General features: G+C 41.6%; 1 protein-coding gene across 1 annotated transcript; it reads right to left on the reverse strand.

The window, feature by feature from the left end:
• Positions 1–680: 680 nt before the first annotated feature.
• On the reverse strand, positions 681–12222 carry LOC117539108 (general transcription factor IIH subunit 4-like). Its single transcript, XM_034205139.1, has 14 exons — positions 12109–12222; positions 11707–11825; positions 11515–11619; positions 10517–10648; positions 10227–10412; positions 9613–9721; positions 8740–8808; positions 8571–8654; positions 7690–7837; positions 3559–3689; positions 3403–3450; positions 2970–3048; positions 2209–2270; positions 681–925 (listed from the first exon to the last, which is right to left on the reverse strand). The coding sequence occupies exons 2-14, from the start codon at positions 11820–11822 to the stop codon at positions 815–817; spliced, it is 1380 nt and encodes a 459-aa protein (XP_034061030.1). The 5' UTR covers positions 11823–11825; positions 12109–12222; the 3' UTR covers positions 681–814.
• Between the last annotated feature and the right edge of the window lie 297 nt (positions 12223–12519).

Here is a 12519-nt window from a genome sequence, read left to right on the forward strand (position 1 = left end):
TTTACCACAAGATGATACGTTTCAAGCCAAGTTTCAAAGATAACCATTTTGTTTATGTGGTATTGTTTAAGCATTGCTATCTTTGCAAATCAATAAAATGTCATTCTTAAAGATCCTCCAAACTCACAATTGCCATACTATTCACTCAGTAGTTGCAGTGACATACTTCACAAAGCCAGCCGGCGGTCCCAATATTTTTTATTATTAACATTTCAGTGTGGCATTGCCTATTTATTTGTACCTGTTAACTCATAACTACATGTGTGACATCTTAAAATTAAAATAAATCACAACTGAAATATCAAATTCCTGATTTTCTTCTGAAACGTGTTCCTGAGTAAAGGTCCTAATTCAATTCTTTGTCTGAAACTCTACTTCTGCTGTCTTTGGGATGCCATGTGTCAAAGTGCTAGTGTAGTGTTTCATTATTATAAAACCAGAATGCTTAAAAATATTGCAAAGAAAACCACATTTTATATAACTGAATAATTGAAGAGAAAGCAAAATACAAATGACTAAATATGTTCCATAGAGGTCAAAGACTCCACTTGTTACTCGTTAAATCAAATGGGCAGAATATATCATTCATATTGATACATTGATTTTTGCAAAGGATATAAGGCAGTATTTTAACTTGGGTTATCTGCAAATGAGTTCTCAATAAGGAAATGAGCAGAGGATTTGAATCCACACTACATGGAAGTCAACATTTTATGAAACATACAAAATAAGTACATCATCTCCACTTTCCTCCAACAGTGCCAGAAATAAACAACTGCGATTCCAGACATCCTCGCGGTTTCACTTCCTGCTGCTACGTGTTGGACTTCTGTCTTTTCCAGAACCTCTTCACCTCGCTGTGTCCCTGTGGACTCACCACCAGCACCCTGTGAGCCACGTCCTGCCACACCAGGCATCCCATGCCCTGCAGAGGAACAGCAGCATTAACACCAACAGCATCAGCACATACACAGCTCATCCAACAGGTAACTACTGAAGGAGTGAATACATGTTGAGTGGGTTGAAGGGGTCAGGAGATGGAGGTATTGGAGCTATAGCAGTGACTGACTTTGTTGAAAGTGCACACCCGATGACCCTTTATGTGGAAAGGTTTCTAATGTATTATTTCAACACATAACAAATCACTTTTAGGTTAGTTGAAAGCAATAATATTAGTTAATTTAAACTTAATAGTAATGCTTTCAACTAACCTAATACAGTTATGTGAAATCTGATGACATTTATCAAAGTCAATGTTTCAGTGTTTCAGTGTAGAAGTGTAGAAGTGTAGAAGTGTAGAAGTGTAGAAGTGTAGAAGTGTAGAAGTGTAGAAGTGTAGAAGTGTAGTGTGGAGCGTTACTTTACAAATGTATTCTGTTACAATTACTAGTTACCTGTAAGAGAACGTAATCAGTAACCTAATATGAGCATTCAAATATAAAAGTCATTTGATGACTTTCAATATCAAATGTAATGCAAAGGTACAGTTTGCAGAGAAGGAATAACATCTGATCCTTTACAACAGACTCTATTTTGACTAACACTGTAATCCTGCTAGTAATCTCCGTGTTTAGAAATGTAACAGTAATCTGATTACATCTTTTGTTATGTAACTGTAACAGAATACAGTTACCTTTTTTTTTATCCTGAATACTTCACATTTCATTTGTTACTCCACAACCAACAGGCTAAACACAGTGAAGAGTGATGTTGTGATTACTGAGCCTGCTCTCAGGTGAGACTGTGCCAGCTGATGGAGTTTGCCTTAATCAATAAACAATCTTAATGAAATATTAAAAGCTTTCTGAACGTCTGAATACTCATCTCTTTTGCCCTATCGATTTATTTGTAGTGATGATGCCACATCTATGCCACAGCAATTACTCACTGATGTACAGTGTTAGGGCTGTTGTCCAAAACTAAGGCCTACAAGTAAGGATGAGTTTTCTCTAAAGCAGCCTATTATGCTTTTGGGTTTTCTCTTTCCTGGAGTGTGTTCTATATGTTGGTGTGCAAAGGCTCAAAGCCCTGTGTTTCTCCAAAGGGGGTTTCTCTCCCACACACTATATATCAGTGGTCTATAGTATTAACAAGGTGTACAGCAGAAGTTATCACTGAGAGCAGGACAGAAAAGAATGTCACTAAATCTAAACTGATTATTAAATCAATATTGTGCTCTTCAGTGTCAGATATGAGAGCGTAACTAACCTGAGCTCTGTCCCGCAGCACCTCGAAGTCCACCTGCGAGAGGAACTGGTTGTAGAGCACTCCTGACGGAGAGGCACAGGGGAGGAAAGAGGTTAAAGATCAGCACAAGGTCGACACTCATCATCTCTATACTGTGTACCACAGCTCAGTTACAGCTCCACTCTGTAGACGTCAGTCAGCTCACATGCACTTCTGTTGAACCCCATTTATCAAATATAGACCTTTTCTACAGGACAAAGGAACGTTTGACAATATCACTGAAGCTGCAAAGAGAGTCGATTCTCAAATCAAAGCCAAATAATGTTAGGCCCTTAACAACATACACAACTAAAGGCCATCCACTGATAAAAGCATGGTCACTAACCTGCCAATAGTACACATTGTAAAGCCTGATTCAAAGCGGTTCAATCGGGCTGGGCAGCCACGGCACCTATTCCTACGCTGTTCAAAACTGGGTTGAAAATACGTGCTGCATATCAAATCAAGCGCTCCCTTAACTAACAGCGATTGATATATTATGACTTTTTGGAGAGCCGTCATCCCGACGCAGCGACACGTAATCAAAACATTTGAATCATTCCTGTGATTTTTTCATACTGCCAAAAAAGTAACATTGCCAGGTTTTTTTCTAACACGGTGCAGCCTTCCTTTTTACGTTCCAAGGGTGGTAGCACAACACTGAGCTGAAGGCAAGGCTCTTTTTCATCAAAACCTTTAGAATCATTTCAGCCATAGTTGTGTAAGGAAGATGGTGAACTCACCCTCTGTGAACGTCAGGCGGTCTCTCTCCAGCTCCCACAGTCTGATCTGATCTGTGATGGTGGGGGGCAGCACCGGTGTCTGCAGCACAGGGGGGGGTGAACACACTGAGCCAATTGTATGGTGCTTCTGTACTGCTTTAACCTGTGTCCAGTTTCGTAATCGTATGTTTCATTTGAGTGTGGTTATATTAGCATTTCCTGTATGGTAGGACTCTATTTGGCTTGTTTCTGAGGATTAACTGGCTTTATGGTGACTTTGCAACATCTGTCTAAGGACTACAGATTTTTTTAAAAGCCTCTTGGTGCATTTACAGCAATGCTTATAAATGCGTCACTGTTCAATAAACTGGTCAATTAAATAAATGAAAGGCCAACCACTTAGTGTTATAATTATTAGAAAGAAGTGTGAGGAGAGCAGATTGGATGCATGTACCTGTTTGAGCATGACAGGGTGCGCTCTGGTCCGTAGGAAGTGGATAATCTGAAGAGAGAAAAGACTTCACATAAATCTGCAATCCCAGTCAAGATCCCCCTTGATTACCTGACCCCCCACATCTGTAGTAGACCATTGTGTGCAGTATGTGAGTACCTGTTGTGCTGTGATGCCGTTGGCGATGGCTTGCTGCACTGACTCCCTTGTTACCTGGGCAACCACGACGTTGGGGAAGCGATAGAGCATCTCGCTGAAGAGAGCCACCAGAGCGATCTGCAGCTCTGAGTCTGTAACAGTCACAGATCTGTTAGTCTGCACACTGCTCTGCGTTCTGATCAAACACACAGAGCAGGGAATACATGCTGGTACACTTTACATGTGTTGGTATGAGTGCTGTTCAACATTGGGCAATACAAGGCTATTGTTGTGTCTCTATATACGTCTGTACGTACATTTGCCTAAGGGCGCCCCAATGTGAAGTATGGCCAAATGCACTTTGATCACCCGGTGCACTAAAACTCTCAAAAGTTACTTTGCACTCTCAATAGCCATATTGGCTACACACTGCAAGTGGCCCTAACAGCTGCGACCGTTAACATGGTGTGATTGTGAACACAGCACCAAACTAATAAAGGTTTTTTCACTATTTACTAGACCGACTGGAGAACTGGGTGGGACTTTCGGAAACAGTTCTGAATTGGTTTGAATCCTACTTAAAGGACAGAAACAACTTTGTTTCTATAGGTAAATACACATCTGAGTTGACAAATATGACATGTGGGGTTCCTCAAGGCTCCATCTTGGGGCCTCTTCTCTTTAACATCTACATGCTACCACTGGCTCAGATAATGAAGAACAACAAAATAAGTTACCATAGCTATGCAGATGACACACAAATTTACGTAACAATTTCACCAGGAGACTATGCTCCAATTCAAACACTGAGTAAGTGCATTGAACAAATCAATGACTGGATGTGTCAGAACTTTCTCCAATTAAACAAAGATAAAACTGAGGTAATGGTTTTTGGAGCCAAGGCAGAACGTATACAAGTTAGCGCTGAGCTTCAGTGTGCAATGTTCAAAACAACAGATAAAGCCAGAAATCTAGGTGTAGTCATGGACTCTGACCTGAGTTTCAACAGTCACATTAAAACTGTTACTAAATCAGCCTACTATCACCTAAAGAATATATCTAGGATTAAAAGACTAATGTCACAGCAGGATTTGGAAAAACTTGTCCATGCTTTTATCTTCAGTAGACTGGACTACTGCAATGGTGTCTTCACAGGTCTCACTAAAAAATCTATTAGGAAGCTGCAGCTAATTCAGAACGCTGCTGCTCGAGTCCTCACTAACACTAAGAAAGTGGATCACATCACTCCAGTTCTGAAGTCTTTACACTGGCTTCCTGTGTGTCAAAGAATAGATTTCAAAATACTGCTGCTGGTTTATAAAGCACTGAATGGTTTAGGCCCAAAATACATTTCTGACCTCCTGCTAAATTATGAACCATCCAGATCTCTCAGGTCTTCAGGGACTGGTCAGCTTTCTGTCCCCAGAGTCAGAACTAAACATGGTAAAGCAGCGTTCAGCTATTATGCTCCAAATATCTGGAACAAACTCCCAGAAACCTGCAGGTCCGCTGCAACTCTGACTACTTTTAAATCCAGGCTGAAGACTTTTCTTTTTGTCGCTGCTTTTAATTGAACTATTCATATCTTAGACTGCACTGTAACTTTTATCCATGTACTTTTTTCTTTTAATGTTTAATTGACAGCACTGTAACTTTTATCCATGTATTTTTTCTTTTAATGTTTATTTTATTAGCTTTTCTTTTTAATGACTGATTTTAAATGCCATTTTCTTAATCTCTTTCATTTTTTGTAAAGCACTTTGAATTGCCTTGTGTTGAAAAGTGCTATATAAATAAACTTGCCTTGCCTTGCCTTGCCTTGCCTATTTTCCAAAAATACATTACTGGTGTTCAAATAAGGCTGTGTCATATTATTTGGTAAATTGAGCAGACTTTTTTTAATGATTTGGTAGTGCAAATATTAAACCTTTCTAACTAGCAAGCTAGCTCACAGCGTCAATCATCACTTCCTGTGAGGAAACTGAACACTTCACAGTTGAAATTCAAACACTGGCGCGAGTGTTCACAGTGTACAACATAACAGTGTACTAAGGGAAGTATTATAGCAGTGTCCCCCACATTAGCTTTATGCTAAGTCAGTGGTTCTCAAAGTGGGGGGCGCAGAGGCATGACAGGGGGGGGCGCGAGAGACCAGGAGGAAAAATGGTTATTAAAAAAAAAAAGAAATCATATTTTGAAAAATTATTGATTCGAAAATAATATGATACAGTACTATTACGTCTGGGTCTCTGTGTTTCATTAAAGCTCGGCTCTGTGTGTGTGTGTGTGTGTGTGTGGAACAAGCCATTTTGTGTACGTGCGCGAGCGAGAGAGAGAGATAGCGCACCGGTACCGGAGATCGTTGATGTTAGCTTCTGGTGCTAGCGAGCTACGCTAACGGATATAAGGAGTTTTTTCAACAACAAGGTGGAGGAGAGTCCTCTCCTGTGAGACTGAGAGACTCAGTGAGCTAAAGGACTCTCAGTGTTATCTCAGTGGGTCTCAAATGTTTTGGTCACCATTAATGTAAACAATTATTTCTGAGGCACACATTTATATGATCATTATAGTTATAAAAAAATAAGAGAATAAATGAAAAACAGGTATGAAATACTATATGACAGTAAAACAAGAATAAAGTTTAAAAGGGTGATTTGTAAAATATCCATAAAGAAAAAGTAAATCTGTTTCCAGTTCTGTTTCATATGGGTGTTGAGAGATGTATCCATAGATCTCTTCATGTTGCTCTCAAAGTGCACCAGATTGATGCTTTTAACTTCAATATTTAAAAATCTTCCCGGGGGAGCATGCCCCCGGACCCCCCTATGTGAGGTCCACACACCACCTATAAAAATAGCACTTGACCCCTGCTTACACCTATATGCCGTGAGCTGATTATCGAGCCTTCATGGTAACTGTCGCGGGTACGCTGTGTGTATGCGTGGGGAGTGTTGCAGGAGAACATTCCACTGTAGCGCTGGTGCATTAATGGGAAACCCTAAATGTTTGAGCACCCTCTATGAAACGTCAAGCTACCCCACAGCACCCCCAAAATAAATCTCTGGCGGCGCCACTGAGCCTGACTATTTGTGTTGGGGGGGCCCGACTTTTTTTTTTCTCCAAAGGGGGGGCCTGACAGAAAAAGTTTGAGAACCACTGTGCTAAGCTAACCATGTGCTGACTTCGGACCCTCAAACACACATATCAGAGTGATGTTCATCTGATGATCTCATTCTCAATAAGAATGCAACAGTTGAACCTTCTTTCACGTTGTATATCTTGATAGTTTTGTAGTCACTGGTTTTAATAATCTAACTGTGGTGCGGTTCACCTGTTTTTTGTAGTTATGTAGAACTACATCCAGCGGCTTCTCGTATTAATATATATATGAACCTCTCAGCCTTCTTAGGAGTGATTTCATATGAACCTTGTGTAGATGTAGTTGTTTGTGTTAACAGCAGTGGCGAACCGTCAGGGCCTTCAAGGTATGCAGAGAATACCCTGGAACACTCAGATAAAACAAACAAAAAATCGATTTAATTATATAAATAACATGAATAAATGAGAATGGTATCTGTGTTGTTGATCTGTAATATTACAGTGTTACGTTGATTTGTTTGTCCTTCTCGGACCATGCACTACGCATTTCAGTGGTTTTGTGTTAGAAAAGAAAGCAACCAATCAGATCTTGTTCTGGGTCTCTGGGTAGAATATCCTTCAACAAGGTATTCTACATCCTTGATAGAATGCCCTGGCCGTTGCACTGAATGAGAGCGTACGTTTGGACTGACAGTTTGATCAACCAATCATATATTGATTTGTAGCCAATGGGCGTATTCTTTCAGAGTTCCCCTCGGTTCCAGGGTCCTCTAGAAGGCCCCCTAGTTAACTGGCTCGAGACAGAGGATCTAGAACGAATGCCACGAAGCAATTCATGCCGTTTTATTGTTTTTAACGTTGAAATGACAAGTGCAACAGGTGGAGATGAAGTTGTTGCGGAACTGTTGTGAGTACCCTTTTCAAGAAGACAATTCTGTGAAAAGACGGACATTATAATGCCGCGGAGGGGGAGGGGGTGTGTGTGTCTAGTGATAGACACGGTTCGCCACTGGTTAACAGGCATCACAAACATCTTCCAGTGATCAGACATACCTGTGTATGCGTAGAGACGGTAATTGGTTTCTACGACGATGAAGCCTGCGTCTCCGGTCCCAGGCGTGGCCAGGGTGGAGGAGGTGGAGGTGACCCCTGCAGCCAGCGTGATGGCCAGTCTGGTGGGGTAGTACCGCCGCGACTTCCTCTGATAACCACACACAGAAGAATCACGTATGGTACACTAAACTGACACCGTATACACTAAGCGTGACTAAATGCAATATATCTAAACAAAACCACTCATTTCTAATTCTCTCAGTTTCATACACACATGACATTATCTTGGCAAATTATTGAATTTTGAGAGCATATTCATTGCAAATGGATACATCCAAAACATTAGTCAAATGGTGAAACCGATAACTAATTATTCCTGCTCACTGCTCACTGCTTTACTAAGTAATCGAAAGCTGACCGATGATTCGTTTCCCAAGCTAAGAATCCATGCCCGACCACCTTAGTAAACCTTATTGCTAACTGGGCCTGATTCAGCTGTCTGTTGAACACAGCGATCATATCTTACATTTACTGCAAGCCTCCTAGCTATGTGGAAATATGACGCCTTTAAATGTATATACATGTGTTCTAGTTGTATTACTGTATATTTATCCCATGGCACTTTTCATTTGCCACAGTCAGCTGATATTGCTATATACTGTATAATACACCAGAAAACAATACAATCTTTCATATTTGACCATGTTCAGTCTGAATGCAGTTAACTAATGATGCCCAATCCGACAACTGCTTATGTTTTTATAAATATTCTATGTACAGTATATTCTATCTGTAACAAAACCCAATTTGACCGCCTCCTCATGAGGATGAGTGAGATGAGACTGGGGGGTCTGACACAGTGGTAGTGGCTGCTCCCTCACCTTCCTCTGGAACACCAGTCCGAACTCCCTGAGGTGCTGCAGGAAGGTCAGTAGCGAGTCGCTCATGCCCTCCACCGAGTAATCCTGAGACACAGGAAACACACCGTCAGTGACAGGAAGCTCACAGTGAACAGCAGGAATATTAAAAGTGTCAGCATCAAACACTCACTCTGCCCAGAGTGGAGAAGCTGAGCTGGAACAAGAAGGACAGGATCTCCACCAGCTCCATGCCTCGGGACTGCAACACACCACAGGGTCACACAGGGGCAGATCATAACCAGCATGGACGAATAAACCCTGGACAACCAACACTGACAGAGATTGGAAGTACTGGAATATCTCAAATACTAATTCAACTTAATGTACATTTTCACAGTCATACTTCTTTCCACCTGAATACGGTCACTGAAGCCCAACACTTCCTGCAGATATTTGACTTAAAGGACATATGTTCCTTTATTTTCTTTAATAATTGTAGTCTGATAACTTACTTTGTAAAATATATATTTTTATTGAAGGTTTTTGGAAGAAATCAAACTTTGTAACTTGTTGAAATGCTTACTGTTTCAAACCCCCACTCACAAAGTCAAACTGAAATGATACACACAACTTACTTTGTTAAATACATTCCTTAACATACAGGTTTAAATGCTGTTCCAAAAACTCCACTCTGCCAGAAATACAATTTGGTTGTAAAAGGTAATAACAACGTTACTTATCTATTCATTTTCCTGAAAGTAGTGAGGTTTGAAAACATGGGTTTTCTTTTCTCTACACAAAGGACTAAGATGAATGGATCTGAAGCTGTTTAAATGGTCCTCAGTCAGTGGTTTATCCATTAGGCAGTTCAGCCCACTTTGTTTGCATTTCTTTCAAATTCATTCGTTATTTCTTTGCTCTAATTCTTCATTCTTCAGGCTTATAAAAGGCCATTAAGCAGAGTCTGGTAGCAAGATGTGATCCTTGATGGTACATGAGTGATAACCACTGGTTGAAGTAGTTAAAGGGAACCAGGTCAGAGTATCAGAGGACACACAGGTACCTGGGCAGTGTTCAGGTACTGGAGGGTGAAGTACCACAGCTGAGAGGCGGTGTCCAGCAGGAGGAACTGGAACCCAGCGGAGGTGATGTAGGGCGCCTCGCCGGCCTCACTGACACACACACACACACACACACACACACACACACACACACACACACACACACACACACACACACACACACACACACACACATTCACACCACACAACACACACACACACACACACAACACACATCACATCACACACACACACACTACACAACACACACACACACACACAACACACACACACACACACCCACCACACACCACACACACACACACACACACACACACACACACACACACACACAGATAATGTTAGGTGTGAAATTTACCCTGCCTGCACGCTGTTAAAACCCCAGTCATAATTTAGTTTGAATGAACATGTGTTCCTGAAATAACAGTGTTTGACAGGCAGAGCCGCTTTAAAAGTAGTGTATCAGTACTTGATATGCAGCCAACACTATACATCATGAATATTGAAGTAAAAAGAAAGCTGACAATATACTTTATATACAATTATATATTAACACATGGAATAGACAAACATTTTTGACTTGAATCAGTTGCACCTCTTCATGAGGCCGGCCTGTACGAGCAGCAGGGCGATGTCCTGGCTGACGGCGGCCCCGGGGGAGCCCACCATGAACTGCAGGATGACCTCCCAGCGCTCCATGGCGTAGCGGTCCAGACTCAGGATGTCCCGCGCGTGGCGGTCCGGACCCAGAGAGCTGCCCTCATCCGCCCACGCTTTGCCCCTGCAGGACACAGCAGGGGAACCCCACACTGAGTTATTTCTGAGAGTACTGCAGGTCAGTCTAATGTCTGTTTGGCTTAATAATACAATATTAAAAGCACCTACCCGCCCAGCAGAGCGATCCTCAGGTTGTCTTTGAACACTGGATTTAAAATATATCCCTGCAGACCCCCCTGCAGCTGCTGACTGTGCCACAGGCGGAGTCCTGCCAACACCGACACACACTCATCGTGATCCCTGCAGGAAAGGAGACACACACACGCACACACACACACACACGCACAATGAGCTGAACTGGTTTTTAGTCCACAGTGTGCCTCCAACTGAAGAGGTGATTTAAAAAGCTGCTAACCCTACAGGGGTTGGCACACAAAGTAACAGTGAGTGGTTCTGGATTGTTCTGCTCTGAAGTTGTCTTATATCAGAAGCTGTTGTCACATCAAAGAGTCCTTAAGATTCACACAGTGAGGAGTAGATTGTACATTTGAGTCAAATGTAGTACTGACCTAGGGTCTGTACTCTTTCAAACAGTCTGAATTGAGGTAGAAGAATCAGTATCATGGGGGAAGTTTGATTGTTGTACCTCTAAGTCATCCTGACTAGTAAAACTCCATCCAATCCCACTTTATAAGCTGCTAGAGGTGTGTTAAAGATAAGGGTACCACTTTACAATAAGACTACCCTTATAAAGGGTTTACCAATAGTTTGTAATTCATGTATTCATTAGGTTGTGAACACTTTATAAATCATGAATAAGCTTTTATAAGACATGAGATAAACAGGGCGACTGTGACTGGTTGCTTGCCAAATAGTGAGCCCACATGTATCTGTACTGCTAAACCTTATATTGGCTACCTATTACTTCATCTTCTTCATCAGCCAGCATCCTTGGTATCTGTTGTTCACTCAGTTGATTCTCGCTAAGTAGCCAATATAAGGCTTAGTCATCTTGCCAAATAGTGAGCCTGTGTTGATGTATGAAAACTATGTTAGAACTGGTTCATAAATGGTTCATAAAGTGTTTACAACCTAATTATAAACCCTTTATGAATCCTTTATAAGGGTAGTCTTATTGTAAAGTGGTACCAAGATAAGTAACTTACTTCTGACTGTCTATTTTCACCCATAACGCCAGAGCTGCCTGTGGGAGGGGCTGATCCAGGAACAGCATGCGCATCACATAGTTCTTGGCCAGAGAGGGGAGTTCCCTGTGAAGATCAGACACAACATGAAGGGGTCACACACACATGAAGGGGTCACATGTCCACATCAGTACATCAGCTGCCGCCTCCTACCTGTACACAGCCAGGCATGTGGCCGGGTGGTCGTACAGTCTGTCCAGGACCTCCGGGCTCAGCTCCCTCAGGTACTCATGCAGGTTCTTACACTGCAGCTGGACCCGCAGCTTCATTATCTAACAGAGAGCGGGGTCCTTAAACGCGTGGTTTTGTTTAGCCCTTAGCGTACATAGGGATCGAACTACATGTGACAGAGGAGTTATTATTCTATCAATACACCCTTTGATTCAGTACACGTAGGCATATGTTTACGCATGTTTTATTTAAGTGTGGCAGTTTGTTAACAGCTCATTCTGAAATGTTACATTCATGACACTCGCTCACAAATAAAGCTACTACTGTTGAAAACAGCCCTGACATAAGCCTCGTTATTATATGGATGTAAAATTAATTAATTACCGTGCAGACGGATATCAATTATCAACGAATACCTGACAATAAAGTGCATTTACTGAACTAAATAACTGCATTGTTGTCACTCGGCATTTCTTCGCTGTGTGGCCATGTTTCCGGATATATTCTTCTTCGGCTATTTCTAAGGTCATAGGGCGCAGTCTCGCCACCTGCTGGACTGAGTGGACATAGCAGAGATAGGAATGTATGAATTCTCAATTAAAAAAAAGGGACAAAACGCCATTCATCATGTGAGATTCATTCCACCAATATGTTCTCTATAGTCCGATAGAACAACACACATGATCAAAACATAAACAGATGTACAGAAGTTAAATGTTACATCTGCACATGCACATCTGTCTAACACTAACCAGTCAAATACTTTAGAACTGTTTCACCTGATGTTTAACTGTG

Source organism: Gymnodraco acuticeps, unplaced genomic scaffold (assembly GCF_902827175.1).
Source record: "Gymnodraco acuticeps unplaced genomic scaffold, fGymAcu1.1, whole genome shotgun sequence".
Classification (NCBI taxonomy): domain Eukaryota; kingdom Metazoa; phylum Chordata; class Actinopteri; order Perciformes; family Bathydraconidae; genus Gymnodraco; species Gymnodraco acuticeps.